The sequence below is a fragment of the Dichomitus squalens genome (genome assembly GCF_000275845.1).
Source record: "Dichomitus squalens LYAD-421 SS1 unplaced genomic scaffold DICSQscaffold_1, whole genome shotgun sequence".
NCBI lineage: Eukaryota > Fungi > Basidiomycota > Agaricomycetes > Polyporales > Polyporaceae > Dichomitus > Dichomitus squalens.
Window position 1 is genome coordinate 3,134,115 of NW_006766883.1, and position 27,972 is coordinate 3,162,086.

At 54.2% G+C, this 27,972-nt stretch overlaps 8 protein-coding genes across 8 annotated transcripts; 4 read left to right on the top strand and 4 right to left on the bottom strand.

Moving 5' to 3' along the window:
* Nucleotides 1-579: 579 nt before the first annotated feature.
* DICSQDRAFT_177042 (uncharacterized protein) lies at nucleotides 580-5,712 on the top strand (the record flags this gene model as incomplete). The annotated part of the gene is made up of 17 exons (XM_007360740.1): nucleotides 580-666; nucleotides 719-809; nucleotides 863-958; nucleotides 1,014-1,196; nucleotides 1,254-1,262; nucleotides 1,319-1,575; nucleotides 1,673-2,151; nucleotides 2,202-2,625; nucleotides 2,723-2,822; nucleotides 2,880-3,746; nucleotides 3,808-3,914; nucleotides 3,971-4,012; nucleotides 4,082-4,181; nucleotides 4,240-4,251; nucleotides 4,306-4,609; nucleotides 4,663-5,371; nucleotides 5,581-5,712. The coding sequence occupies exons 1-17, from the start codon at nucleotides 658-660 to the stop codon at nucleotides 5,710-5,712; spliced, it is 3,921 nt and encodes a 1,306-aa protein (XP_007360802.1). The 5' UTR covers nucleotides 580-657.
* Nucleotides 5,713-8,019: 2,307 nt separating this feature from the next.
* On the top strand, nucleotides 8,020-10,900 carry DICSQDRAFT_158838 (cytochrome P450; the record flags this gene model as incomplete). The annotated part of the gene is made up of 13 exons (XM_007360741.1): nucleotides 8,020-8,091; nucleotides 8,239-8,328; nucleotides 8,396-8,479; nucleotides 8,532-8,643; nucleotides 8,703-8,842; nucleotides 8,899-9,029; nucleotides 9,126-9,249; nucleotides 9,319-9,419; nucleotides 9,479-9,505; nucleotides 9,568-9,821; nucleotides 9,983-10,168; nucleotides 10,289-10,377; nucleotides 10,501-10,900. 13 exons carry the CDS (start codon nucleotides 8,020-8,022, stop codon nucleotides 10,564-10,566), a joined length of 1,476 nt encoding a protein of 491 aa, XP_007360803.1. The 3' UTR covers nucleotides 10,567-10,900.
* A 620-nt stretch (nucleotides 10,901-11,520) lies between these two features.
* On the bottom strand, nucleotides 11,521-14,396 carry DICSQDRAFT_131760 (uncharacterized protein). The gene is made up of 10 exons (XM_007360742.1): nucleotides 13,768-14,396; nucleotides 13,179-13,706; nucleotides 13,007-13,117; nucleotides 12,854-12,955; nucleotides 12,620-12,792; nucleotides 12,391-12,480; nucleotides 12,287-12,315; nucleotides 12,168-12,228; nucleotides 11,935-12,102; nucleotides 11,521-11,875 (listed from the first exon to the last, which is right to left on the bottom strand). Exons 1-10 carry the CDS (start codon nucleotides 14,357-14,359, stop codon nucleotides 11,858-11,860), a joined length of 1,872 nt encoding a protein of 623 aa, XP_007360804.1. The 5' UTR covers nucleotides 14,360-14,396; the 3' UTR covers nucleotides 11,521-11,857.
* Nucleotides 14,397-15,803: 1,407 nt separating this feature from the next.
* DICSQDRAFT_131762 (uncharacterized protein) lies at nucleotides 15,804-19,240 on the top strand. The gene is made up of 22 exons (XM_007360743.1): nucleotides 15,804-16,288; nucleotides 16,344-16,422; nucleotides 16,477-16,490; nucleotides 16,546-16,587; nucleotides 16,642-16,704; nucleotides 16,764-16,773; nucleotides 16,837-16,854; nucleotides 16,923-16,948; nucleotides 17,010-17,035; nucleotides 17,094-17,128; nucleotides 17,185-17,209; nucleotides 17,275-17,286; nucleotides 17,353-17,368; nucleotides 17,431-17,470; nucleotides 17,561-17,661; nucleotides 17,742-17,788; nucleotides 17,872-17,884; nucleotides 17,956-17,983; nucleotides 18,041-18,098; nucleotides 18,154-18,178; nucleotides 18,241-18,355; nucleotides 18,427-19,240. Exons 1-22 carry the CDS (start codon nucleotides 16,173-16,175, stop codon nucleotides 18,562-18,564), a joined length of 1,047 nt encoding a protein of 348 aa, XP_007360805.1. The 5' UTR covers nucleotides 15,804-16,172; the 3' UTR covers nucleotides 18,565-19,240.
* A 216-nt stretch (nucleotides 19,241-19,456) lies between these two features.
* Nucleotides 19,457-21,347, bottom strand: DICSQDRAFT_96841 (RCC1/BLIP-II; the record flags this gene model as incomplete). The annotated part of the gene is made up of 3 exons (XM_007360744.1): nucleotides 19,457-19,695; nucleotides 19,751-19,783; nucleotides 19,878-21,347. The coding sequence occupies one exon, from the start codon at nucleotides 21,345-21,347 to the stop codon at nucleotides 19,983-19,985; it is 1,365 nt and encodes a 454-aa protein (XP_007360806.1). The 3' UTR covers nucleotides 19,457-19,695; nucleotides 19,751-19,783; nucleotides 19,878-19,982.
* A 176-nt stretch (nucleotides 21,348-21,523) lies between these two features.
* On the top strand, nucleotides 21,524-22,478 carry DICSQDRAFT_158842 (uncharacterized protein). The gene is made up of 2 exons (XM_007360745.1): nucleotides 21,524-21,613; nucleotides 21,667-22,478. The coding sequence occupies exons 1-2, from the start codon at nucleotides 21,541-21,543 to the stop codon at nucleotides 22,302-22,304; spliced, it is 711 nt and encodes a 236-aa protein (XP_007360807.1). The 5' UTR covers nucleotides 21,524-21,540; the 3' UTR covers nucleotides 22,305-22,478.
* Nucleotides 22,479-23,441: 963 nt separating this feature from the next.
* On the bottom strand, nucleotides 23,442-24,479 carry DICSQDRAFT_131765 (uncharacterized protein). Its single transcript, XM_007360746.1, has 9 exons — nucleotides 24,429-24,479; nucleotides 24,323-24,367; nucleotides 24,254-24,259; nucleotides 24,169-24,198; nucleotides 24,080-24,115; nucleotides 24,000-24,011; nucleotides 23,866-23,949; nucleotides 23,688-23,811; nucleotides 23,442-23,621 (listed from the first exon to the last, which is right to left on the bottom strand). The coding sequence occupies exons 4-9, from the start codon at nucleotides 24,170-24,172 to the stop codon at nucleotides 23,525-23,527; spliced, it is 357 nt and encodes a 118-aa protein (XP_007360808.1). The 5' UTR covers nucleotides 24,173-24,198; nucleotides 24,254-24,259; nucleotides 24,323-24,367; nucleotides 24,429-24,479; the 3' UTR covers nucleotides 23,442-23,524.
* A 1,932-nt stretch (nucleotides 24,480-26,411) lies between these two features.
* DICSQDRAFT_123780 (uncharacterized protein) lies at nucleotides 26,412-27,606 on the bottom strand (the record flags this gene model as incomplete). Its single annotated transcript, XM_007360747.1, has 8 exons — nucleotides 26,412-26,514; nucleotides 26,608-26,700; nucleotides 26,764-26,896; nucleotides 27,084-27,113; nucleotides 27,169-27,216; nucleotides 27,312-27,368; nucleotides 27,425-27,442; nucleotides 27,504-27,606. 8 exons carry the CDS (start codon nucleotides 27,604-27,606, stop codon nucleotides 26,412-26,414), a joined length of 585 nt encoding a protein of 194 aa, XP_007360809.1.
* Between the last annotated feature and the right edge of the window lie 366 nt (nucleotides 27,607-27,972).

A 27,972-nucleotide genomic window follows, 5' to 3' on the forward strand; every position in this document is an offset into this window, starting at 1 on the left:
AGAGAGAGCACGTGAGTCAGTCCTCAATGCGGTACATTCAACTTCAGTCAATCTTTTCCTGAGTCAAATTCCGAGCTGGTCGCAAAGCATGGCACGAGCCGTGTGCCAACGATAGTAGGTATGTTCGCGGCTTAGTGCCGTCAAGCAGGAAACGAATACATAGGTTAACTGTCAACTCCTCCCGTGTTCCTGATTAATTCGCCCAGAGTCGCAGACGACGGGCAAGCCAAATGCACGCGCGACTCGTGGATGCTTCACGCACTTCGAATAAGTTCCACGTGAAGAAGGACGCATCCATCAAGGAGAACTAACTCGCCGTCAACAGTTTGCGAGGGTAATGGCACGCATGTCAACAGACGATAGGAGTGAGGGAGGCGTAAAAAAAGCCCTAAGTACTCCAGCATCTCTGGCACTAACTCCTGCGGGCCAACTGCCACAAAGCCGTAGCGTGGCTCGGTATCTTCCGGCGGCAACACAAGGCGGCACGCGCGCAAGATGTCAATGTCAATCACAAGTCACTCGCACTACCGCAGCTAGGACCGGCCAGAGGCAAGGCACCGCTTCAGCACTTTCTTATCTCCAACCGCAACCACCACACACTACGGTTACTGCATACACATAAGGTTGAGAGGAAGATCTATTCTAATCAAGTTCAAAATGGCTGAGGTATGCTCTATGGCTGGTCAATATGAGATTGTTGGACCTCATCACACACTAGAGCGACTCGGAACGCGAGTTCTGGGAGGATGACTCTCTATCACGAGCCCGCGCCTTCCTGAGCATGAGCAAGCAAACTTCCTCCGCTCAAGGTCAGTGAAACATAGTCCTATAAACCACTTGACTACAGCTCATCCACATCCAGAATGGGAAAGCGAGGCGCGTGACTCAATACCACGAAAGGAGGCGGCTCGACCCACAAGAGCTACCGCAGACATCGGAATTGGTACCCGCAGCACTGGTACAATCCCTCTGGCCTTTGACAGATGCTGAGAAGGGTGCTGACCATTTTCCAGCGATCACAAGGCGACGGCCTGTTCATGACACAACACCGCGTCCGCCTATCCGCAGTCCGGCAGCTTCTACTCCCCAGGCTGCTCAAGCCGCAGCATCGATTGAATCTCCTCGCGCACATGTCCGAACTGCTCACGATCAGGCTATGGATGTGGATAGCGATTCGGAAGACGACTCCGCTTACGGTCAGCCATAGTCTATTCTCCGATGATTTGGTCGCTGACAGAGTTACGATTTAATAGTGGAAGCAAGTAAGTAATATTATGCCGACGTTCTCAGCTCCTCGCGCTTACCAAAGATGACTTAGTGATCGACACGGAGAGCGAAGACTCGGAGGTTCCATCCAGGGGCCCATCATTCGCCTTCTCCACCACTGTCGAGTCAAGAAATGCTTCCATGACTTCTCTTTCGTCTTCGGCCTCCGTGGATTCCAGTGGCCGAAAGCGGACGGGCGAGTATGAACCCACTTACGGCAGACCTATCATCCCTGGTCCAAGTACAACGCGGCGTAAGGTCGCGCGCACCACGCAACAGGCAAGTCTTAATTCCAGACAGCAGGCGTGGGTCAGTCACGGCATAGACGTGATAGGCATGTCATGCGTCATTTTTTCTGTCAAATCTATCTCAGCGCGGCACTGCTAACGCTGAATATGCTCTACAGACTGCTACGTTGCCGTCGCCTCGACCCGTCCCGCAGACGCCTTCTCGGTCGGGGAATGTTACGCGGACGAACTGGTCGGAGTCTCCCGCTCCCTACAAGGAAACCATTGATACTCCCACTACATCGCGCATCAGCAACGCGGTAGGAGCCCTTGGTCTCGATGAGCAACCAAGCTCGGCATCAGTGGGCCCTTCTCGCACAAAGGCGCAGACTCAGGCGCTCGATCCATCGAGCTTCTCCGGCGTATACATCCTTGCGCACGACAAAGACATGCAAAAGCTGTTCGACAAGATCCCGCTGAGCTGGGGAGTGCAGTACGAAATTGCTCGTGGCGTCTCCCTAGGCTTGTGGAGCTGGGACACAGTCCGCAAGGCCAAGCTGGAGTCACTCCGCGGGCCGAACAACAATGCGGCCTCTAGGGTGTCTCAGGTGCTTGGGCGCCCGCTTTGCGATATGTCCCCAAGTGATGCGGCGATCTGGTGCGTGCCATGTTTCACCAGAAGACGAGGAACATCTGACACCAAACTAGGATCGAACTCGACCGCGAAGATGCGGCGATCATTGAGAACCGCTCGCGAGGGCTCGGCTTGCAAGGGGACTTCAAGGAGAAGCCCAACTGGTACGGGGGACAGATACAGCAGATAGCCAGGCTAGAATCGGACGGCGAAAGCTTCCGTCTAACTCTTGCGAAGATGGAGATGCGCAAGTCATACCGCTTCGCGCGCTTTCTGCACTCTCGGCGGATAATACAGGTCTCTATTCCCCAATCGATCGTGAACAACCGTGCACAGGACCTGCGTGCGTTCTTCACTCAAAAATTCGTGCTTTGCGGTCGAGTTTTTGTGGCGTTCGATGCGAAGGATAAGAAGATGTTCCTCATGGAGATCCCGGAGCAGTACGAACGTGACGCTCGTGTCCCCGGAGATGAACATCGGATTTCGTTAGAGGACTTCGTCGCATGGCACAATCCAATGCATCGTAACGGTCAACAGGCACGTATCGACAAATACGCTCTTATGATTACTGTCTCACCTTGTGTATGTTACACAGCCAATCTCAAAGTGGGCTACGCGGTTCGACCTCGGCTTCTCTGTTTCGGTTCCGGTCATATCCATCGCGCTGGAGAACATGCACTTCATGAAGGACGAAGGTATAAGTGCCTTGTCGTCGTTCACACTCGTTAATCACCTCATATTTTCGCCCATAGCCGTACTTAACGACGACCAGGACTGGAAGCCGCCTCCCGAGTGCATCTTGACGGACGGCTGTGGCTGGATGAACGGCGCGGCGCTCAGCGCTCTCGCAAAGCAGATAGGTCTCGAGGAGCGCCCGACCGCAGTGCAAGGACGCTTTGGGGGCGCGAAGGGCCTCTGGATCCTCCATCCTCGCGAACAGTCCTCCAACGGCGTTCCAAAGATCTGGATTCGGGACTCACAAGTCAAGGTCAAGCTCGACTTGAACAATCTCCATCCAGCTCACACCGTTTTCGATCTGCTCGCGCCGCCGCGCGTAACCCTCCCAAGCCGACTTTCGAAGCTCACCGTACTGAACCTCGCCTACAATGGCGTTCCTAAGGAGACGTTCGTGGAGTTGATGAAGGACACGATTGAGGAGGAGGTCAAGCCACTCACGCAGTGGACCGGACCGAAGGCCATGTTCCTGCTGTGGAAGGCGGTGGAAAGAGTAGGCGGCGTGTCGATGAAGCGAGCACTCCAGCACGCCCTTGGGATATCGCGAGCACTTGGGCTGATTGGGAGAAGCATGCAAGATCTCGTGGACCGTGACGACGAGCCTCCGGAAGCCCTAGAACAGCTGGCTACCGAGATTTCTGACTTAGGCGGGGATGTCAGTGAAGAGACGATATCGACCTACACGGCACTGCGTGACCCGATCACGGGACAACCGCTAACGATCCATGGCGTTTCCTTGGATCTCATTCAAGCTGGCTTCAATCCTCTCAAGCTTGAGTTTCTGTACGAGAAGCTCAAAAAGATCGTGACGATGGCCATAGATGACATAATCAGCGACTACCACATCTCGGTTCCTCTGTCTGCCGAGGCCTTCATTATTCCAGGTATGTTCCGCCGTGTTCAGACATCACTTGTTATACATTGACATCTATTTACTTGTCATAGACCCATATGGAATCTTGAATGAAAGGGAGATACATTTCAAGTCCACTAAGAACCTAAAGGATCCGTTGGAAGATATGAACCCCCATCAACTCCTGGGCGAAGTCTTGGTCTGTACCCCCTGCGCTGAGCAGTCTTCGCTACAATGTTGATAGGCCACAAATAGATTTATCGCAACCCGTGTCGTCTCCCCTCGGACGTACAAAAGGTATGTCCAGTCGGAGCAGTCGGATAGTCTTGCCGTGCGCAATATTGATTGCTGTGTATTCATGTATAGGTCACGGCAGTCCAATGTGACGTGCTTGCTGCCTACACCGACGTAATTGTACTTCCTACCGTTGGTGCCCGTTCTTTTGCGAGCTATCTTGCCGGTGGAGGTAAGTCGGTTCCCATACATGCGGCTACCAGCTCTGAACCATGTTCCGACATCTATAGACTACGATGGAGGTAAGCATTTCGCGTCGACGCAGTACGATTGTCAATGAAATCCGCGTTTGCTAGATGTTGCTGTCGTCATCTATGATGACAGACTTGTCAAGGACTTTACGACACCTCCAGTAACTCAGGAACCCCCAGATTTCATCAAGAACAACTTCGAAGACATGGGAACAATCAAGCAGGTTTCGGACCTGGCGAAGGACCTTACTCAACTCGATAACGACCCCGATGCGCGCCGTCGCATGTTGCAGGAGAGCCTGTTGTCCGGACTTTCCATTACACCAATTGGGATGTATTCGGAGTTCCATGAAGGCACGGCATACGCATATGGTTATGACGCACCGGAGACGATCCGCAATGCGTTCATGTGAGCATGAAATTTTGGTGTTACGTTAGCCAACGCTCACAACCACCTGGCAGGTTCAACACGGTGCTAGACTCACGGAAGACGGGTTACCGCATCAGGCAAGAGGTTCTTAAGGACGACAAGCGCAAGTACCAGAGACAACTTCCTGACTGCATGCTGTCACGAAAGGCAGCCGAGAAAAAGAAGCAGTCTTGGGACCGGGGAGACATACCCTTCCGGCGGGATCGTCGTCTTGGGCAGTTCATTCTCGACGAACTATTCGCTGCAGGTCGCAAGATGCGAGATGAGCAAATCACTCGATATGATCGCTTGAAATCCCACGCGTCCTTTTCTATGGACGACGACCTCCTCCGTCCTTGGAAAAGGGTCAGGCCGTGGCTCGGCGATTCATCCCCAGTTGCACGCGATCTCGAGGCGATCCAGCGGCATGTCGAGAAGCACATCGAGCGATGGCGGGCTATCACCGCGAATGCTCGAACGCCCTTCAAGCGCGGTTCATCGTCAACCAAGGACAAAGCCACAGGATCTGAGTCTGGCAAGGGGGCACAGGCTCAGTACAACGATCTTGCACGATCATTTGCGACTGTGCCTGACATCTCGCCGGATACGCTACTCGCGTCCATCGCGTCCATCCCAGAGCTCAAGGCGTCATGTGCCTACACGCTCAAGCCTGGTTTCGCGTGGAGCGTTGCGTTTCAAGCGCTGTGCCATATCAAGGCAGGTGCACAGGGTTCAGTCGCGGTCACGGCTGATTTCGCAGAGGTGATGTCCATCCCTGCTTCCACCAATCGAGTCCTTGAGCAGAGCAGGCTTGCGCTGACTTCGTAATATCCAACCATAATCTTGATTCCCGATTTGCGATTGTATGTTGTATTTCATGGAACTTGGGTTGACCTCTGCACTGTTATATCCTGGATTTGTACAACTACCTAGCCTCGTATCACTACTGATATTTATCCTGAATCTCGCAGATCGCATTCAACCTCGAAATTTCGAAAATGTGGATTGCTTGGAAACCAAAGGCCATCAAGGTGCCCGCCGTCTACGTCCCGAGTGATGCTCGCGTGCAGCAAGTTCGTGGTCTCGGCGTACGTGTGCTCTAGGCGGTGATCAACCTCATCGATCGGACCATTGAATCCTCGTTGACGACATTCGCTATGATCCGAGCGTACCCGCCACACCGGCGATCGGGTTTCCCTTTGCCGGAACGTCTATCTGCTTTGTGCGCCCTGGATACAGCCCTACACATGTATAACGTACGTACGAGAGCCGTGAAGAAACATTGAAGAATCGACCGCGAACGAGGGTTCCTACGGCACGAAGGCGCAATGATGCTAGAAGAACGAGCTCGCGTTGGCTAGAAGAGCCGCGCTTAGCATCATGAGGCGACCGCACGGTGCGTACCCTAATCGTAGCCATCCCATGATCGTGAATGTTCAATTTCATGTGAGTCGGGAGAGCGCGGTGAATGCGGCCGCCGTGACGTAGGTACCATTGATGAACTATATGTCTGTCACTGTTTATGTCCGTCACTGCGGAGCTGTGGCTGGGAGCCGACAGGTTAAAGTAGAAAACGTCCCGTGCTGAGAGACAAATGCGAACTCACCTAGCGAGCAACGAAGAGGGAGAAAAAAAGGAAAGGAGACAGCGCTCGTCTGACACTCGTTCGTCTCCGCTAGTCCTATGCATCTTGTAGCTCTCTTGCACTACTGGCGATTGAGGTGTGGACGAGCGAGCACACCGGTGCGGGCTTGGCCCCAAAGATCCCGGGCGTAGTATTGTGAGTACTCGAGCTATTCGACTTTTGCGATCAACTACTGTTCGGCCGTGGAAACGATGTATCTCGTTGAGAGAGGGTGCGTTGGTTCGAGTCGGTGTGGTATTCAGATGGCCGGTTCGACCAGTTGCCTAGGAAGTCAAGCACTTTGGAGTTGATGTATTACCTTGCGCGAGGATGGGCATGAGGCTGTCCTTCTGCATTACTTACTAGAGGAGTCACCGGCAAGACGGAAAGCCACGTACTCAACAATAGTGAAGCTCGCTTACAACATGTATGGCTGCTGATGCCATGTATGACTGATATTGAATAACTCACCTTGACGAGATGCAGATAGCGAAGCGTCCTTTGCGGCAATGGGAACGGCGGCGGCACTTGGCAGCCCGTAGGGCCGTGACGTCTCGACTAGAAAGACGACCAGACCGCATGATAGTATGCAGGCAAGCAATGGTCTACATTGTTCGCAGATAAAATGTTGGGCATGATGTAATCTGATGAGCTGCAGTGGACCCTAGTATATGGGTTACTTATATCAGTTCAACTGTGTTCACGGTTTGATATCTAGGCTCAACTGTCTGGGACTCCACCATAGTGTGACTTGTTCACATTCAACCGAGCCGATCGCCCCTGAGCTCGGTGTGAGCCGGTATTCCAAATCGAAGCGCTTCGGAGATTTCGGACCGAGCGGCGTTGGCATACGCGAAGATGAAGCGTTTTCTCAAACTCCCCTAAACCCCTCGTACTCCTCGCCAGCAGCGCAGAGAGTATGCAGAGTGGTAGTATGAGGATTCTGATTGCGCTCCTCTTCCTGTAATGCACATGGTGAGACTGCATTCATCTTCGCGCCTGCCACAACTTATCCAACCCGTTGCTCGTCAGTGCGACGCTCGAACGGAATAAGATATTTAGTGCTCAGGACCCCTTGTCGGGTGACCAAGCACTGCCCGAGTCCTGCTCTTCCCGCAGCTCACCGGATGGAAGCTCACGGTGACTTAACAGGCCTGTACATGCGGGCTAAGTCCACACGCTGCCGCGATTCTGATCATACTAACGCAGCAGTCATACCCTTGAACGGAGACATTACGACATTAGCTCACGGAGCACCGCTTGGTTGGTTGCGGAACTGCGATGCGGGCTGATCTATGCTTTCCACTGAGACCGTGCATGGCAGAGCCCATCAGTAAGCAGAGGTGCGTCGCCATTCGTGTGAGGTACCACATATTTTGTAACTGCGGACCTCAAAATATGCAAACCTTTGAAATATGGAAGGACCTCCTCCCTCTGCTCCTCCCTTCGGAGCTATCTCAGCGTCTGGACAAGCTACGCGAACTCTGCCTCTGCTTCTGCTTCTACTTCTACTTCTGCTGGGACTTGAACTCACCCCATGTGAACGTGACGGCCCCTTCTGTTCGTTCTGTTGCTAGAACTACATCGGTAGTTGTCTCGCTCCTTGCCAGAAAGCGCCGTATCGGGATTGCGGTCAGACGCTCTGCGCACGCAGGTTCGACAACAAGGCATGTGGTAATCTCATGAAATCCTGCAACATGATCCAGTCACACGGACAAATAACCTACCATGGCGATATGTAAAGAGCCAGTGCCTCCTCGGCTGACATGACACGGCCCCCTCAGCCATGGAGCACTACTGCCTCTTCGCTGGTCCCATCGCTCTTCTGCTCTACGGTCTGTATGTCAGACGCCCTGCGGTAAGCTCCATTCCCAAAGATTGTGAGAGTAATTATAGTAACAGCCGCATTAGATTCCAAAGAATCGTTTACCCCCCATCGTTGACATTCCGGTACTCCGCGTCACCGCTTCAGACCGTACCTTCGTACTTACATGCCGCTTCGCAGGCTGAAGACATCTTCTCCAGACCCCGCGAGGCTTACGGAGAAGCATTGGCGACGTATGGGCCTGTAATAGGTGTACGGCGCAAGGGAAATGTATGGTTATCTGGACTATCATCCATTCGCGTTGGCACTGACTATACCTCATTGTGCGCGTGCACAGCTCGAATACATCGTCAATCAAGAGTATGCCCGCCATGTCCTAACCTGTGACCGCCTCTTCAGCTTTGAACAGGGTTCCGCCGCCGTGGGTATTCGTCGCCGTCGCGAACGCGGCTTGTGCTAACCAGCCCATCTAGATCATGAACCTCCAGCCCATCATGGCGTTCACCCAAGGGACCCTTTTTCGTGACCTGCAGGATTTCGTCAGGGACGGCATCGTGAACCGGATCGATGAGATTGTCTATAGGAGTAAGCGCTCTTCCATCCCGTACAATCATCGCTGTGGAATTGTTCATCCGAGATATCAGTTTGGCCCCTCTTCCAGAAAGACACGAAAGAGTTCATAGATCTCGCCGCTGACGGCCTGAAGTCCGGCAAGCATCCGAATTGCTTCGAACATTTTCACAACACGATCGCCGAGACGACCTTGATTCTTCTGCTGGGCCAGGTAGCGTCGGGTCCCGTTGCCTTGTTTGTAGATTCGGCTGACGACGTCGAGGACAGGATTATGTCAACGAGCAAAATCTTTTGATCATTGAAGACGTCTCGAACGGTATGGCCGAGCTCACGGGGCAGTATCAGAACTTCTCGATGATCGGGAGATACCTGCCGATCCTTTGGATCCTGTACACCTGGTACGTGTCCTCGTCTACACCGGCCTCTTCTCTTCCTTCTCCACGCTATCACCTGTCGTGGAGAGCTGATAGACGTTTGACTTCCCATTCCGTCAGGGTGAAGGTGATGCTGATCACCATCCCGTTCGGCTTCCTCCGTAAATACGGACCCAAGGTTTGGCGCGACATCGATCGCTATGAGGAGATTAGCCGGTCCAGGAAGCTGTCTCCAAAAGACGAGGTGGGTCTGGTGGTGTTGTTCTTTGTTCGGTTCGGAGATGGCCATTCTGACGCATGCGACTGGACACAGCCGAGGACGGTCTTGTATCTCATTGTCAAGACATACATGCCTCGTGATGGAAAACGAATCAGCGCACCTCGACGCCTTTACATCGCCGTGTTGTTACTATGGTCAGTCCGCTTCGCAATACAAACCCACCTCATGCGCACTCTCTCAGCGTCGTTGTCAGCTTGATTTTCGCAGCAGTCCACACGACGTGAGCGCATTTCGTAATCGTTTCCACCATATTCTCACATCAACCGTTGGTCGGCTACGCAGTACCGTTGTCTCCCAATGGGTGCTATGTCAGCTTGCCATGCGGCCGGAATACCTTGCCCCGCTTCGTGAGGAGCTCGCAAGCGTTCTTGAAGAGGATGAATCGGGTGCTCTTCGTCTAACTGCGCAATCGCTTCGGGAAGCCCGCTTGATGGACTCCTTCATACGAGAAGTGATGCGCCTGAAGGGCGACACGATCTCGGCCATGCGGTACACCACCTGCGACGTCCCCCTTGGTGATGCGATTCTACCGAAGGGTGCGTTGCTTGCCTCACTGCGCAATACTGTCTTCCTCGCGCCCGGCCTGAGCTCCCTGCCCTTATGGAGTTCTCCAGTAGACCGGGCGTAAATCCTTCGTTTGAGCGTTGACCGGTGCTCCGAAACAAATCACATAGATCACTGATAAACCGATCCGTAGGACACTTCGTGACAGCGATGTCAACGACCGTGCATGAGAACCCGGAAGTATTTGGGGAACAACCCCGCGAGTTCAACGGGTTCCAATGGGCTGAGCTTGGAAAAGAAGCAGTGATGACAGGGCCTGCGCACATTGTCTTCGGCTTGGGCCGGTTCGCGTGTCCAGGACGCGTCCTCGCCGTCAACGGTACGTGCTGTGATTGACCACCAGCAAAGTCGGCTCATCACTGACGTCGACGTTGTCTCATTCCCAATGCACGATCCTCGCTGCCACTGCATGTGATGATTGCTCCATGCTAATCTTCAGAGATTAAATTGATCGTCATGTCGTTAATTGCGCGTGCGACCCCAACATTGCTTGAAGGCAGATTCGAAGTATCGGACCCTTTGAACACGGTGAGTATGCGATCCTATCTGATGTTCGATTGGGGTACCATTGTGATTCCGACGCTCGCTATTCTCCGGTTTATGCTTTGCGCTCAAAGCTGACATACCATCTTCCATTGTTTTCCTCAACAGGTAACCCAGCCCCCAAAGGGCACTCTCGTATTCCAGCCGCTTGAGAAGCCATACCTTGAACTTTGACCGGCGAGAAGACGAGAAGAATTACACGAAGGGTTGTCGAATTGCGACAAGCATTGCAGCCTCGTTTTCTCTCTCCCACGTCCCGTTCGGCATCTCTGCACATCCAACGGCTCCTTCATCTGCCCCACATGTAGTTGCTATCCTTCCTGTCCTTGCTATGTCTATCTTCTTTGATTGAGTTCAACAGCTGTGAGAGCGGTGTGGCCTACGCTGACACGCCGCTCCTCACGCCCCTATCTTTACTAGGGTCGCTGCTTGCTGTCGCTGCACTGTCTCTCTGGTAACTCCGTTTTGTATGATTCCTACAACGCCCGCACTCTCACGACCATAGCCCATACTGCTTCCCCCCCTCTGTAGTTATAAATTTCTATCGTGGTCGTTTTCTGATATGTACGTGGTCGCCTATACAGTGTACGTACATTCCAGTATGTTCAAGTCGAAGGGTTCCCATGCGGCCGTTCCAAGGACTGATGTCCAGAGCACAAACCATGCGGACTTTGCTCTCCATGCACGTAATGCCGACGGCCACGGTTTCGGGCCTTCGGAGCAACGACTTTCGAGGAAGGTCTACCCGGTAGGTCTAGATGGTCTCAATGTCGACCGAGAGGAACCATAGGCGCCGTCCGTTCTTCTCAATCGATAACCGACCGTGTCCGCACGGGGACCTGGGAGCTTGGTACGTAAACTCCAGCTCACCGTAACTACATTGTCATTTCGGACATGTGCATTTGTGATGAAAGACAATGGCTTCCAGCAGATTGGCAGTATGGATTCCGTCCGACTGCAGGCGCGGGCAGCAATTGCATCCGCCTCTTCGTACGTCGGACTTTCCGATTTGTTGGCGCCATTCGTGCAAGCAGAATCCCCGCCGCGAGCGTTACAGCCATCACCCTGACACATTGGAGACCCTATCTTGTACTGGCCGAAAGCGGAGAGTCGTGATTAACGAGATTATCTTATAATGAAATAGTCCGCGACATGATTAGCGACACAGCAACGAGCGTAAGTAGACAGGATAGACGTGGGGTAAGCACAACGGTCAGCGAGGACGACATATTATACGCAAAGATAGCACAAGATTATGAGAGATCAGGGGGCATGATGTGGGAACTGACCGCACAAGATGGCGATGTGGTATGGTGCGGAAGGGGGGGGGGGGTGTCGTGACAGTTCGTACTCGTTTGACCAACAGGGTTTATGTTTTAAGCCAGTATTCCATCCAGACCGAAATCAGAGAATCTAAGGGAGCCCGTATTGGGTATAGAGACACAGTGCGTACGGCGCCCGCACCCTACGCACGTTTGAACGACTAGTGCAGTCCCTGTTAGTACAGCGCTCGGTATGTCATCGAAGTCGAAGGAAACGCACCTTATTGATTTTGTGCCGTCTGAGCCTCTTATCGAGGTAGTGTCCCATCCGCTTCAAGTCGCCCCACAAGAACAGCGGGACGACGGCGAGCATCACCGGTATCGCGATCTCCCAGAACAGCAGGTCGCTGTTGTTCTGCACAGACCACATCGGATCGAAGTTCATACCCTGAACGAAGCCATGCCAGTCAGACCATGCACACGAGAACAGCCCTTGAGAACGGCGGTACGCACGAAGTAACCAGTGAGCAGCGTTAGGGGCAAAAAGATGATTGTGGCCAAAGTTAGACGGCGCCTGGCAGAGCACAATCAGCACCCCCGAATGCTATAGCTCTGGACCCGATGGCACTCACATCACTTCGTTCATCTCATATGACGCCATCTATACATAGAAGATTCGGACAATACGTATCGCAGAAAGGAGAGACTCCAAGGATATGTATTACGGAGGACTCACGTTGAAGGTGTAGTTGATCAGGTTCTCGGTGATGCCAGCGATCATGTCCAAACTCGTCAGGATATAGTCCATGTGGTCATGGACATCAGCCTAGATGAGCGAAGCCCCAGCAGAGTTACATCCCGAATCATGTACACATAGACACCGATCAAAACGCCCAAAGGGAAACACCCGAACATCATCCGGACCGATCAGCGTCGTGGCAGCACTGACTGAGGTTGAGACGCACCAGGTATATCTTGGACTTGTGGCTCATATACCCCTCCACCTTGACCGTCGGGTCGACGTGCTCCTTGAGCGCGAGTACGCGATCGACGTCGTAGCGCCGCAGCCCATAGATGACCGTCTTGATAGGCTCGAGGGTCCGTTTGTGCAAGATGAGGTCTCCCTGGAGGATGTGCACTGGAACGAGTGTTGAGTATCTTGTGAATCCCCAATCCACGACCCAACGAGAGGCACCTACGTCTGCGGACAGTCTTCATGCTGGGCTTGAGAAGGACAGCTTGCTCGATCTTCAAAATTCGGCCCTGGTATTCCTCGACGACTTCCAGAGCTTGGTCCACAACTGGTGCAAACGTGTAAGCCTAGTATGTGGATGTTCGATCGCCTGACTGACCAAGGTCCAGCAGGCTTTGCACGAGAAGCGAAGGATCTGCCGTGGTACGGAGCCCCGTATCCCGCTGCCTCAGTCGCTCCGTAATCGGTGCAGTAAAGTTGAGGGTGTTGTCTGAACGTGGCGCCCAATGAATTAGTACCGCACGCTGATGACGTCTAGCTGCATCTCTCACCCTTGTGAATGGAGATGACGGTGCCATCCCTGAACAGGAAGATGCAAAGCGGCTGGATCTTCACGTTCACCCTGTCTCCCCGCTTCAGCTCGCGCAAGAGCTTCCGGTTCCGCGCGTCGTTCTGGGCCTTGCTGTCCTCGATGCCCGCGAACCGACCCGGCATGGGAGCGGACGACTCCACGTCGCCGTGTCCCGGCCTCCGCCGGAGACTCGGGACGTTCGCTCTCATCGTCGAGAATTTGGATGCGCTGGCGCTCCCGTACATGGTCTTCTCGTCGCCGTCGTCAAAGTCCGGGGCCGGGCGCGCGCCCAACGGGGATTCCGAGTCCGAGTCTGAGTCGTCCATAGGCGTGGGCGACTCGGAGCGGGGGAGGTGTGCGAACGTGGTGTTCCCCGCCGGGCGGTCCTCTTCCGTCGTGTGCGTGTGATTGAGGACGCGGATGAAGAGATGTTGCGGGTAGTAGTCCGCCTTCGAGCGCGAATGGCCACGCTGGGTCAGGACATCCTCGAGCGCGAGGGGATGCAGGTCTTAGATATCCAGCCGATTGAGCTCAGCGGTCCACAAAGGACAGATAGGAGGAGGGCGCACCATACTTGAGTGCCAATGCACTGATGACGTCCCAGCTTATCCCCCCGATGTTGATCCACCGTACCCGAACCCACGGCTCGCGATGGCTCGCATTGTCGTCCGCGAGCAGACGGATGAACTCGGCGTTGGTCATGCGCCCGAAGCTGGTGCGCATCGTCGAGTAGTCGTTGACCTCGATCAGGGATTGCTGGCGGATGTGGCCGTAGTTCAGGAACGCGGACGCCCTGCGGGGATCGACACCTGGCTCAGCGCCGACGCCACGACGAGCCATGTACGACGAGGTAGTCCGCATGGCCATGACCTTGCGCACGGCAGAGCGGAATCGATCTCTCGGAGTCATGAAGATCGGCCGTTGGGCGGGGGGAGGTGCGATGGGCGAAGTCGGAGGGGATGTGAGTCCTCGTTTTGCATGGTGGTGAGGAGCATGCTTCCGGTCCGCAGAGTTAGCATTGGCGCTGTCACCGCTGGGGCGAACAGCTGGAAGCCTGTCGGCGGTGGGCCCATCGTAGACTGGAGAGGATGCAAAGCCCTCTTCTGGGTCCGGGGTGAGAGAACGGCCTTCGGAGTCGCTGAAGCTATTCTCGCGAGGCATGGCGATTGGCGTTGCAGGTCAGAGAGTACGACAAGCCGGGATAGAGAGCGACGAGGGAACTGGAAGGATGGGGGGAAATGAGCGAAAAGCGGGAGGGTTGCCTCCATCGCCTCGCGACTTCGCTGCCAGTTGATACGACGGGCGCTTTATGCCGTCGAGCTGCTGCTATATTTGAATTCGGCACTGTCGCCATGCATGATACTGACCGACGCCCGCAGACGGCAGCGTCCTCGACCTGATACTTACCTGTGCATTGATATGCTGCTGGTGATATGTTCCTACTTCTGCCATCCAACGTGTATATCATGCTCGTGGTCGGATGGTCTATCTCCAGACCTGTACCCACTGAAACGATCCGCGGCCTGTCAGCGGAGCGTGAGAAATTGGATGAACGGGCGCAATGAATATAATGGTGTTCCTGAGATTTGAAATGGAATATGCATATTGCTAGCGGGGGTGCAACTGGTCGACCGACTTACCGTGGTCATACTTTGCCTGTTGGACGAATACTCTATGTTACCGAGGATGGCAGCAACAAACTCGAGTGTCGAGCAGGCATCCAAGCACGCGACGCGTCTGCTAATAGCAACACACGTGACCGCGTCCCCAGGAGGCCTCTCCAGTCTCCACCATATGAAGGTGGGTTTGGCGCACATAAGTATGTAGCGGACCTCGAATGCCCGCCGGCTCTCGATTACATCGGTCAGGAGGGCTCCTCACTTATAATCGATCTATATACCAACCCCCCCCCCGGAGACGGTCGTCAAGACACGGAGCGGATTGCACATTCCGGAGGAGGCCTTATATGCAGCACCTGGCAGAGCACACTACACGCCGATCCAGCAGTTAAACCTCTCGAGCAGACGTCGCGCGAAGATGGCGCGCTGTCGCTCGCCGCCGTAACCATACTCATGCAAGCACCTGCATCGACGTACGGGGAAACCCATGCCCACTTCATGTGGACATCCCGAGATGTCAGTGTAAACCGCTCAATCGTGCCGCATGACGGACTCCGAGTCGGTCTCCAAGCGTCGGGACAGAGCCAACATAGGACTATGTACTGGGATGAATCCTGCTTTTTTCGACTTGTCTGAAGGCAAGATTCTCCCCCATGACCGTTCCAGGATATGTTCAGAATCCGTCTCAGCTCTCCTCCGAGCCATGAGTATCATCTTCTGAGGAGCCGAGTTACGTCATACATGCCTGCGGCGATTGCCTTCTTGATTAGGCCGCGGATCCATATTGGGCGCTAATACGGGTAGTGCAGCGCTCAACCTTGCCTCAAGTGATCTTCCGTCGTTTCCCGTCTTCCCGATACATCCTTGCTACCTCCGATCTCAGAGCATCCTATGTAAGTGAGATGAGGACGAAGCCACAATGGGAGGAGCTCATACCCTTCATACCCTTCCATCCTATCCGCCTATCGGCCGACCCTCTCCTGCAGCCGAATCGCGGAATGGAACCGGGCCAGCAGCGCAGTGGGTCAGTCGAGCGGCTGAAAATGGCCCAAGCGAGCCTGCGCGTCTGGTTGTCGCCTAAAGAACGTCTGGAGCCAAGGGTCGGCTCGTTGCTTGTAAGAAGAAGCGCGGCAAGTCTTTGCATATATAGCAGACAGGCCTGACACTACATATACCCGCGGTATTCGTCTCAACTTCAACCCTGACCGCTCTGTCCTTCGCCTCCCTGGAGCGAGGAACCGTTCGTCCGCGCCCAGTGGGTTTGTGTTGGTGTATCGCCAGGGTCGCCGGCTTTTTCTGCTATCTCGTCTCTCGCGTATAGGCTGTCTTTTCGATCTTGCTCCGCAGTACTCACCATGTCCGCCGCACCTAATGACGCTGGGGTCCCGGCCGATCCAGTCGCTGGCTTTCCACAGATTTCGGTGGACAACTCCCTGGGCGCGTGGCTTCTCGGTGTCGCTGCCAGTCTTCTGTGGGTTCTACCGTCGATCGCGAAGTGTGGCGTTGTTGAATTGACAGCATGACAGTCTGAATGGGATCCTCATCCACCAGATGTACCACTATTTCAGCCTGTATCCCAAGGATCGTCTACTTCTCAAAACCTGGGTGCGTACATTCGATCGTTGTCGTCGCGCGAGCAGGGGTAATCTTTGAAGTCAGGTGTCAGTAGTGGTGTACGCTCAATTTTCCGATGCATGTATTGCGACATGATATCTCATTCAGACTCAGCGTCTTGGAGACTTTCATCTCAGTCTTGATCTTGCACACTGCGTATGTTCCTTCATCGAGGACGATCAATGCCCAATGATTCACTCATGAGCCCAGATATTTCTATTTGATCAATATGTACTGGAATCCCGCATACTTCTTTATTTCGCCGACGGTCTGGTGAGCGGGCCCCCTTGCTATTTTCCAAAATCCATCATGCTAACTTCATGCCCTCATAGGTCCCTCAATGTAAGCCCCCTGCGCCAGGATTCAGCCATCATGCTAAGCTTCGCTTCTTCTTTACCCCCTCAGGTATTGCCCATCCCTGGCGTAAGTGTTCCCGCGCGCGGCTCCACCTGGTCGAATGCTGATGTACAACCCATATTGTACCTATACAGACGATAGCGGCGCTCATATCCCAGACGTGAGATTATTTGTTTTCTCCCTGCTTCAGTTGTCTGACCGCCAATCGTTCGTGCTCATAGGTTTTTTGTGAGGAGGGTGTGGCTCAGTAAGAGGACCTTTCATACCAACCGCTAGTTATTCTGGAACTGATCACCCTTGCGCAGTCGCGCCGAAGTTCAAGGTGGTAGTCGGAGCTGCCGTGCGTTTGTCCCCCTGCTCACGCTCCAGTGTTTGCGGCTTATCTCTCCTCCATAGTTTTGTCTCATTGCGGGCAATGTCGGTAAGCATACTATGCAGACTGCGAGGACGCTATCGCTCAACAAGCCCCTACCTATGCTTCTCCAGTCTGCTTCACTGGTAAGCCATATCGTAGTCGCTGCGTCGCTGCATGGCTCCGAGCTAACACCTTATTTCCGCGCGCAGTGCTTTCGGTCAAAATGTACCGCCTAGAGCTCTACTCCCGCCCACCCTAATTCCCGTGCTGATGGGGATTGAATGTAGGTTCAAGGCCGCCGGTATCCTCGACTGGCTGAAATTTTCCGTGCGTTTCTCGACCTGCTCGGCGCCTCGCAGACGGCTCATCATGACGCCCGAACGCTTGTCCCGGCGCCGCCAATCTCTATGTTTCTAGTGGCTCGCCTCCGTCGGCTCGTCAATTCAGATGGGCGGCGACATCATCCTCACCCTGGTACTCATTTACGTCCTGCGGAAGAGCCGCACGGGAATGAACAAGTAAGTCTCACGCGCTCGCTCGCGCCCGCACCTGGGTGAGTCTAGAGGCGGGTAGGCTGACCGGGTCGGGAGTCTCCCAGAACGGATTCCATGCTTGATGTTCTGATCGCGTATGCCGTGAGCACCGGTACGTGCAGATTTCGCAATCATGCACCTCCGAAGCTTCGGAGCGCGCGGGGTAGCTACGGAGCTGACGCTTCTTTTTCCCAGGTGCTATCAACTGGTAATTGCATTCTGCGCGACATCGCTATTCGCTTTTGATGGCTCATGATGACATCGCGTATTCCATTGCAGCGTTGTTCATATCCTGAACGTTGTGTTCGTAAGTCTTGCCCACGAAGTGTCGTCTTTGGGCACGGGTGACGATTCCTTACGACAGTCGATCGTCTGGCCCGATAACCTCATCTACGCGGCGCTCTCGTGCATCCTCACCAAGCGTGCGTCTGACGTTCTGCTCCTCTCACCGCTGCATTGAGACTAAAATTGCGCCAGTGTATGCGAACACGTTCCTCGTAGCGTGAGTAACTCCAAGCGTTTCTATCACTGTCAGCGCCCGCTGTAACAAGCGCCGTCTTGCAGACTGAACACCCGCAAGTTCCTCGGCGGCATCGGCAATTCGGACGAGCAGACAGGCTCGTACAAGTTCTCTGCCAACATCCCCCGCGGCCTTTCTGACAATCGCATCAACCGACCGGTACGTCCCTTTCCTTAGCTTCTTCCTAACCCCGTCAAAACCGAGTCGTCCGGCTCATCTACCACATCCAGCTGACGACCACGAATACGACACCGACGACGATCGAGCTCAAGGTGGTCACCGAGACCCAGATGATCGCCGACGATGACGAGCTGGACCAAATGCGTACCAAGCGCTCCCTTGGCGATCACAGCAGGAGCATGGCATAGCCAAGCCACCAATCTACACGACGACCTCGCTCCTGACGAAATCGCCATGGATGTACGCTTACTCCCGCCGCTTGTCGACGGGCATGACCTAGTCACGCCGCCTGCCCTGCCTTTCCACTTTTAGACGCAGGCGGGTTGTTGCGGTGGTGCAGGCTCACTCGCTGTACTCATACTTCATCCTCGCCTATGACTGCGCGTGCGTTTCTGAGGTCCCACAACCCTCAATCGGCCGCGCATATGCTTCAACAGGCGCTAGTGCGCTTCACGCAGGCTGCGTGTCGGTCCCGTTGCTGCCGCATGCTTCTAGCACTATGCCTTGCGTAGTGACGCTACTTACATTTTCCACTTGTGGATGGACATTATTAAATCGTTTAGGGGGATGCCGCACGGAAGGGTAGAGTATCTGCTTTGTTCTAGTAATATTCATTCAGTCGCTCATCCCATTCTTCATGGCTTGGCCTCCGTATAGGGTCTGTCTATGATATGTAATAGTAATTCGCGTACTTGACCGCAACCCTTGATCTCATACGTAGGGCCAGTCGCCACCATCCCAGGGTGGCCGTCGCACTTAAAACGGAGCAATTCGGTCGTGTACACATTCACCCGCAAGTGAGAGTACAGACTCTCATTCATACTGTCTTTTGCCGTACCGGTTTTGGTCGGCCATATGACACCATATAGCACTTGGTGTGACGACAAACATTCGTCCTCGCGTATCTGACCTTGCATCCCAACCTGTTACCCATATAGCTTGGTTGACAGTCGCGTGTTAAGGAGAGATCGAGACCTTGAAGGCGGGGTATTATTTGTTTGACCGTCAAGCAGCCAAGCCCGTGCGGCGACAATTCGAGCAATGTCATTATAGCTTATGATTGCCTGGCCGGGACTCGTACATCAATACATGGGGAGCTACCGTACTTCCGATCGCAAGCTGCTAGATATTGAGGTTGGCGGTATACGCGTATGCAGCAGCGCTGTCTTGATAGTGGGTGTGTAATGCTGCCGCGAAGCCTTGCTCGACGGCTTTATCGATGCACAAAGCCGCGTCATAACGGATGTCGTTGATAGCTCGAATGGGTTCGGACACTCCAGATACGGCTGCTGGACAGCTGTAAACCTACGATGCGTCCGCTGCATCGAGCGGTTCAGTCTTCATCGCATGGGCTAGAAACCTGACAGAACACACCTGTTATATGCGCGACCAGAGCCCCGGAGACAACTGGAAGGGAGATCAGCAATCGTCCGGCAACTGAACCAAGCATACGCCAATGCCCGCGACCCACGGATGACCAGAGACCAGAGAACTGACTCACCGTGATCCGTACGGTGCACGATCCACAGCCCGAGTCTTGCGGTACGAGTACGCGGATCTCAAGCTTCGTCGAAGGATTGTGGCACTGCCTGACATTCGGCAGGCGTTACTTCCTGACCAGAATCCAGCTGGTTCCGCAGCCTGCCCAAACGTTCAGCACGTCGCCATGGCGCTGGTTGCCTGAACCCTCTCGCGATTGCGTAGAGTCATCCGCATCCGCATTTGCGCACGAGGCGGCAGATGACGCTGGCGGCCACACTCTCAGTGGAACACCCGTATCCGCCGTCCCGCCAGTCCCGAGGTTCCCGTGCTCATTCCAACCCCATCCCCATACTTCCCTGTGCAGTCCATGTTGTCCCGCGTCGACCAAGCACAGGACATGCTCGCTGCCGCACACGAGTGACGCGACGCGATGTGTCTTGGAGCTGAACAGGAACGCGACCGGTTGCAGCGCGCTCTGCGGGACGAGCACGGTCGGGCCACGCCCGAGCTGCGAGTGCGTGTTGCTCCCCGTCGCGACAACGGTCCCGGAGCGTAGGAGGGCGTACGTCCCGTTCCATGTGCACCCGACCTGTTCCACGTCGTCAAGCGTGCTGAGCTCGTCGAGCTGCCCTTTGCGATTCGAGCCCAATCCGACGAGCTTTCCTGATGTCTGCATGTACACGGTGTGGTGCCTCCCGAGGGCTATAGAGGCACAGACATCTGTGGGGGTGGCTGACGGGATCAGAACGGGCGTTGGGCAAGTGGGGACCGGCCGAGCAGAGGAGTCGAGGATAGGCCCAAGTTGACCGTGCCGCGACGTACCCCAGCCGGCGAAGTACGTCACGGACGAGCCGTCCGGATCACGTAGACGGACGTGAACGATGGTATGATGGGGACCGGCGGCAAGAGATAGAACGGTTATGGTGCTCATCGAGTCGTCCGGAGCTCGAACTGCACGACGAAGATCCACGACGTATATGTCATGCCTTGTTCTCTGGGTGTTTGTATCGACACCGAGGTTGCCGTAGTCATCTGACCCCATGGAGAGGAGGACATCACTGCGATTCGGATATGAGAGTACCGCGTACGTTGTCTCCCAGCCCGCTGCAATTAGACGAGTATCATATTCTTCGGATATACCGGAGAGTATGCCGGCACGCTCAAGGTGTGCACCCAGGTCGAGGCGACGGAAGACGGCCGCGTTCTCTGCCTTCTCCCTGACTTCTGAAGTGTAGCTAGGACCGAGCTGACCTTTCCTCCCATCTCCGCATCCCCAAAGCTTTGTCTTCCCGTCATCGGTTCGAAGTAAGGCAAGTGTGTGGTTACCACCACAAGCGATCTGCTCTATACCAACCACGTGTTCTGGTAGTGATCCTAGGGCGGCGCCGCGGAAGATACAGGGTGTGAACCGGTGGACGTCGTCGATATTCCCGATCCCAAGCTGACCACAAGAATTTGAGCCAGTGGAGAGGAGAGTGAGGAAGTCCATGCAATGCATCGAGCGTACATGAGAGTCAAAGAGATTGGGGATGCATGTCTGAGCACCTCTATCCGGCCCAAGGCCTGCAAGTCCCGATTCGGCAGCTTAAGCGCCTCGTCGTCTGATCAAGGGAGTATGACATAATACTAATGTCTCTGCCAACATCCCTTGCACCCTGACGCTGTGTTGATACCCTACCCCCATGTCGTCTGCGCCGCGCTGGGTTGAAGCCATCAACAAGGCTCTCGGCCACCCCGATAACAAGGGCAAGATCAGTAAGTGCGCGTCTCTAAGTCCCCCAGTCGTACACCCACTTAACTCTCTCAAGTATATCAGATCGCGACCGTTGATACCAATGGGCAACCCCGCGTTCGCTCTCAAGTTCACCGTGGCTTTATGGAGCCCGATGGCCATCCCGAGCTCCCCATCCTGGTGACCTCTACCGACGCCCGCACGCCGAAGGTGGGCCAGCTACACTCCCACCAGCGCACCGAACTCGCTTGGTGGATGGAAGGCTCTCAAGACCAATTCCGCATCTCGGGAATCACGCACATTTTCCCCTCCCCCGCTCAGGGTGCTCCGGGCAACGGCCCGACGCCTATCGCAGACGAGGCGATCGCGTTGAAGCTCCTCCAGAACTCGGGGTTCGATTGGGAGGCGAAGAGGAAGGAGACGTTCGATGGCATGAAACCAGGCATGCGCGCCAGCTGGGCCATTCCGTATCCCCCTGGCACATTCCTTCCAAGCTATGACGAGCAGAAGAAGTGGCCGAAAGAAGTTCCACTTGAACAGGACGCGAAGACAGACGAGGACAAGAAGAACATTGACTTCGCGTTCCGTAACTTTGCCTTGATGTTATTCGAGCCTGTCCAAGTCGATTGGGTTGCCTTGGGCGTACACCCCAATCAAAGGATCAAGTTTACCAGGGACGAAGGGGTTTGGATCGAGCAGCAGGTTGTGCCGTGAGTGCACGCTTCACGTCTTTGTTGCCGCAGACCCGCGTATACGTGTCGTAGCATCGGAAGGGACGGTGTCCTGGAAGCCGGAAACCAACATGTAGCATATTCAGCATTGTAGCTTCTCGGAGAATTCAGTCATCACGACTGTCCCCAGTCTGGGGGTAATATGAATCAATGGTAGATCCAATCCTTTCCTGAGGGTTCACAGCCCAGTCCATGAAGTCCGCGATCATCATGTTCACATAATGTTGTGGATCAGACTCTCCACCATGTCCGCTTTCGCACAACTGCCTCGTCATCACCCTCCTCGATCTCGTTCTCCCTGATCACGTTCTTAAACACGCTCTCTAGGCTCGCCTACTCCACGGCGTATTCGCTGCCTCAGCTTTAGGTGAGGTTCCCAAAGAGCGTCGCAAGCGATATCTCATTGCCGATAGGCACCTCGAATCGTGTGGCGACGCCATCTGCTATGCGTGCTTCAGGATGTGCGACATAATCGCTTGAGCGCGGACGTGATCGTCGCGCGTACGGCAGGGAAAGCGAACAAGGTATCGCGCGTAACGTTCGAGGAGTGCATCGGTAGTACCAACAACTGCAATGCGCCGTGAGGCTGGCTATATGCGCGGAAATGTGATGGTGGCCTCACTAGCATGCATTTCGCAATGATGCCGACCTCGTTCGCGAGGGTCAAGACTTCCTTCATTGAGTCTACGAGGACCTGGTCAGAGAATGCGATAGCAGAGGGGGGTAGCGCGAGCACTCACGAGTCGCGATAACGATTGCTTAGACGGGAACTCGTTGATGAGGATGACTGACGGGGTTCCTAAGATATAGCAGTCTCTCGGTCGGTGGTAGCGTTATAGTGGGACGGAAGAACGGACTCGCCAATGAGCGGGCTTTATCGGTATATATCGACCATCGTCCTTTCGACCCGACATTGAGACCGACACTACAAGTAACCTGCTCAACGTCCACCACGTAAAGTAGACATGAGCGTGGTCAGTCTCTTGCTCCCGAGCAAGGAATTGTGATCATTGTAGTTGACTCCTTGCCCTCTTTCTCTTGTGCGGACATCCAGCGGGCGCGCTCTGACATATTCCGGCGACTCTTGCAATGCTTGCGAAGTACTAGCTTTGCAGGATGCAAGGAGATCAAATGCACGACTACAAACACAGCCTGCTGCGGCCTTTCCATACAGTCAGTACTCGTATAGGATGGTGAGGCTACTCAAAGGATCATGAATGCTCCGCCAGCAACCACCCCCAGTGCGCCAATCATTCCCCCCATGAGCGGTCTCGAGATACTGAGAGCCGGAGCGCCGTTCCTGAAAGGATGCGATGATACACATTGTGAGAACAATCGGATAGTATGCGTTAGTAGAGAGGCTTACTTCTTGGGTGGCACTGCGGTAACGGTGAACCCCGCAAAGGTAGTCGTGACGCCGCCTGTTGGGGCCAGAGTGACTGCAGGGCCACCTATGGATGAAATTTCCATCAAAGGTGTCCCGCTCACCGCTGCTCAAAGTATTAGGATATCATCGGATAACTGTCGCTGGAGTGAGGACGTACTGGTGAAGAAGGCGGTTAGTTGCGTCTGGCTGGGGCCCACCACGGCTTCAAAAGAAGAGATTGCAGAGGCTTCTGCAGACGAAACTGAATCCGATTTTAGGAAGAGGAGGGTGACTAAGCAAAGAGGTCTTCACCGAAGGCTGACACTGCGCAATGGCGAAGCATTCGTCAGGATGAGAAGTTGTATAGACAATAACAATCCTGTAATACGCACGCTCTGGGAGCAATGTAGCTGCCGCCGTTCCTTGAGCTTAACAAGCACGTTCTTTAGTAATCGTCAGGGGAAAAAATCAAGAGACTCGCCCATGATCTCAGATTCCAGGGTTGCCAGTGCTACTCATGGCGTTAAATCAATTGAGGACAGGAAAGTAAGACAGCCGCGACCAACCCCCCGCTGATGCAATAAGTCTTGTCAATACAGCGAGGTTTGGGTGTACACTGGCGTTTAGCAACTCACGATCCGTTGCAGCCTCGTTGAGCTGCGATGTTAGGTCCACTACGCCTAATCACGTTAACGTGTTAACTGCTGAACGTTGTCCGATGCCCATGGGACGGAAGTTCACCATCACGTTTGGCTGGAAGAGCGGCCACGGCGAGAACAGGGAGAAGAGCGGAGAGGATAGATTTGACGTGCATGATGTGTGTAAAGAAGAACAAGAGGAAAGGTAGCACTAGGCTAGTGGTCGAAGAGGGTACAAAGACTCTATTCCAGAGAGTGAAGAAGGCGAAGTAAGGAACAGCCTGAGTACTAAGGTTGAGGCAATTTATACAGTGGTGGAAAACTGCGCCCTAACGAGAACGAACTAGCCAGCGCCGGAAAGCAGCAGCAACTACTTCCGACATTGGGCGCAGCGACACGAATGACGGGTGCTATAAAGCATCGCAGGTCCATATCCCATGCTCCTCCATCACCATGTAGTGGATAGCTGGGATGTGAGAGACAATCTGCCAATGTTGAACGGAACAACTGAGGTACTGACGTGCACAGTTGTGGCGCTGAGTCTTAGCCTCAGTTCTTTCTTCTGCCTGAAGCTTCATTGCTGGTCCTATTGCGCAATTCCAATTGCTTCGTTCGAAGGTAATCCATACCATCGGCGCGCTCACTGTTTGCCGATACACAGCGGAACATCCTTGCATACTAGACTATCTCCCAGCCCCTAGTCTGGTAGGCCATAGAAAACTCGGAATGTTCGGTCACGACGGCTGCGATCCCCGCGCGAGAATAAGATCAAGCCTAGTAGATGATGAGAGCACGATCGCTGGCTTGTGTACGTCGGAACATTATTCGGAGAGTGCAAGAGCCGGAGAAGGCCAATGTCGTCCTGGGAGAAGCAGATGACTTGCGGCCTAATACAGGAAACAAGGATCTATTAGAGGCGACGGCGAACTGAGAGAAAACGGGCCAAGCATGGCAATCACTGTGGGACCAGGTTGACCCGTCAAGGGTGAGAAGCCTATAATGTTAGGCTCCAACTCCGCATAATTTACGTACCTTGTTGAGAACGGTAGCATAATTCCTCAGGGAATGGAAAACAGGGAGGTGGACTTCCTTCGTATCCGCCTCCGAGTCCAGACCTGACCTATTTGGCCTCCGATAGGCGCGTCCGTGCCATGGCGTCATGAGTGTGGTGTCTTCTGAAGGTCATTAGCACAGAAGAGGGCGATGTTTACGGAACTCATACACGGCCATCTATTGTTCTATCTCACACAGCACAGCCAGGAAGACAGATGCGAGCGGGTCGCTCAGCATGGTCCTAGCCACTTCGGTAGCGGTGGTTCCTCTTCGATGGGCTGGCCAACAGAGAATGCGCAGGAGCGTTCGTCCGCGTGCAAGCAGATTGTATCCGTGACCAAACACGCAGTCAGCCTGGCCCACACGGCAGGGATTCGGATATTTCCAGCCGGAGAAAAGTCTCTGAAAAGGGGACGCGCTAGGTAAACAATTCGTAAATATGTGGCATTTCTGGACAAAAGTCATTGAAAAACGGCCGGCTGTTGCGTTTTGCGTCCCTATTTTGTCGACTTTTCTCCAATCGAAAACATCCGATTTCCTGCCGTGCCAGCCGTTTGACAACATCGACGCTTATCTGCTGCGGTGATCGCGTCACAGACTAGCAAGGAAGAGGTATTGGACATTAAAACACACATAGTCGCAGAAGCATGGGGGGAGGACCATTGGTGGACATTAAAGGGGAACTTGGTTGGGGAAAACTGACTAAACACGGCGACACGACGTCGGTATACGAAGCATGCTGTGCCTCGCGACCGAAGCTTGAGCGAAGAGACTGAGAAGGCCGTTAATGAGAAGGTATAGAGGCGTAGAGTAGTGACGATTGCGTACATATAGCGGCGACTATGGTCAGTCTCGACCATAAAAGGCCGCTGCACCAGAGCCCCGCCAGCTGGCCAGCAAATGGCTCGATTGCCGAGATCCGATCGCTACCAAGCTTCTCATGCAAGCGCCCATAGGGTCCGCTGCGGGGCAGGCCATTATAGCTTGCGACATCCTGTACGTAAATCAACCTGTGACCCGACCTATGACGCATTCAGATCGGAGCAGTCATACGGAACGGCGGCTCGATTATGCCCGAAAGAGTCTTCTTGGGGTTCGCTCGGCGTTCGATAGGCAGAGAACATCTTGAGGCTCCACTACAGGAATGTAGTAGCAACTGATCAAGCAAGAAATAGTAGGATACTACGGAAAAAAGCCAAAGTTCATGCACCTGCATATAAACCTCTTACAGAACGACAAGAGCACCCGTAATGACGCTTCCCACGACAGCCGCGATCCCTCCCAGCAGCAACCCAGATACACTGCGGCCCGGCCCGGCATGGCTGTAGAAAGGCGCGCCAATCCAATCAGTCAAGGCAAGAAGCACGGGCTATAGAGGAACTTACTTCTGCTTCGGTGCAGCCGTGAAGGCGATCCCCGCGAACGTGGTCTGGAACGAACCCGGCGCTGTCCCGGTGGCAATAGTGATCACTGGTCCGCCGACTGAGGACACCTCGACCCTAGGCACAGCGGCCGACTCTGCAGTACGTGATCAGCTATGACTCACCGAGAGAGGGGTGCGAAACCCGAAACTGAGCATACCGGCGATGTAGACGGAAAGCTATTTGGTGTTCGTGCCGACCGCGGCGGTTGCTTCGGCGAGAACCATTGCGGCTGGGTCCACTGGCATGAGCGCCAGGCTGGTGCAGGTTTGAGACCGGCTTACCTTCAAGATCCAGGACCGTACCGGTACCGACTACGCAACGCATTAGGACGAGAGTACGGTGCAAACTAGTGTGGCTCGGGCATACCGATCGCTCCGACAGCGAAAGAGCTTGCCTGCAAGAACTCAAGCGCCGCTGTAGGATCGATAGTTTGACTTTGGGTTTGTGACGGATCTATAGTTGAGCACGCCATCAGGTACCCAGAACCATTGGATTAGCAAAATACATACTGATAGGGAAGCCGATGCTAGCTAGCGCGGTGGCATTCGTGGCGTTTATATTCCCGACTATAACCGACGTTAGAAGTTGTTCGCCCATCGCTAGTGGCGGCGAGGCGACTTACAACCAGGAATTGGTATCGCTTTATTGAAATACCATTGGTCAGATTCGTCAACTGGGATTGAGGGGGAAACGAAGCTTACTGGCGTTGTTATCATCGCGCTTAGCAAGATTGACCGGCGGCACAGCCTGCACGCTCAGCGAGAGGAAGACGAAACTGAAAGCAACAGCAGCCTTGAAGTTCATGTTGAAACGAATCGTTAAAATCAGCACCGGGATGTCAGGGGTAGGAAAAGAGAAGGAGAGAGAGACGTCAGAACTGGGGTGGTGGGAGAGCGGGCTAAGAGTGTATGTTGGTCAAAGGATGCGGTTGCGGTCAATGTCGTGCTCTCTATGTTGCCGAAGGAACACTCGGCAGAGGAACGAAATCATGTTTGCGTAGTTTGCGGGCACTCCGTGGCTCACAACACAGGCGGTTACCATAGTACAGATGCTCGCAGCGGAGCTACTGGATGCATTCGTAAGTTATTGCATCCGCTGCGCTTATACCAGTTTTCCTGCAAACCAGATATATGGCATGTGAGTAATAATCTCAGCTACCTTCACTTGGGA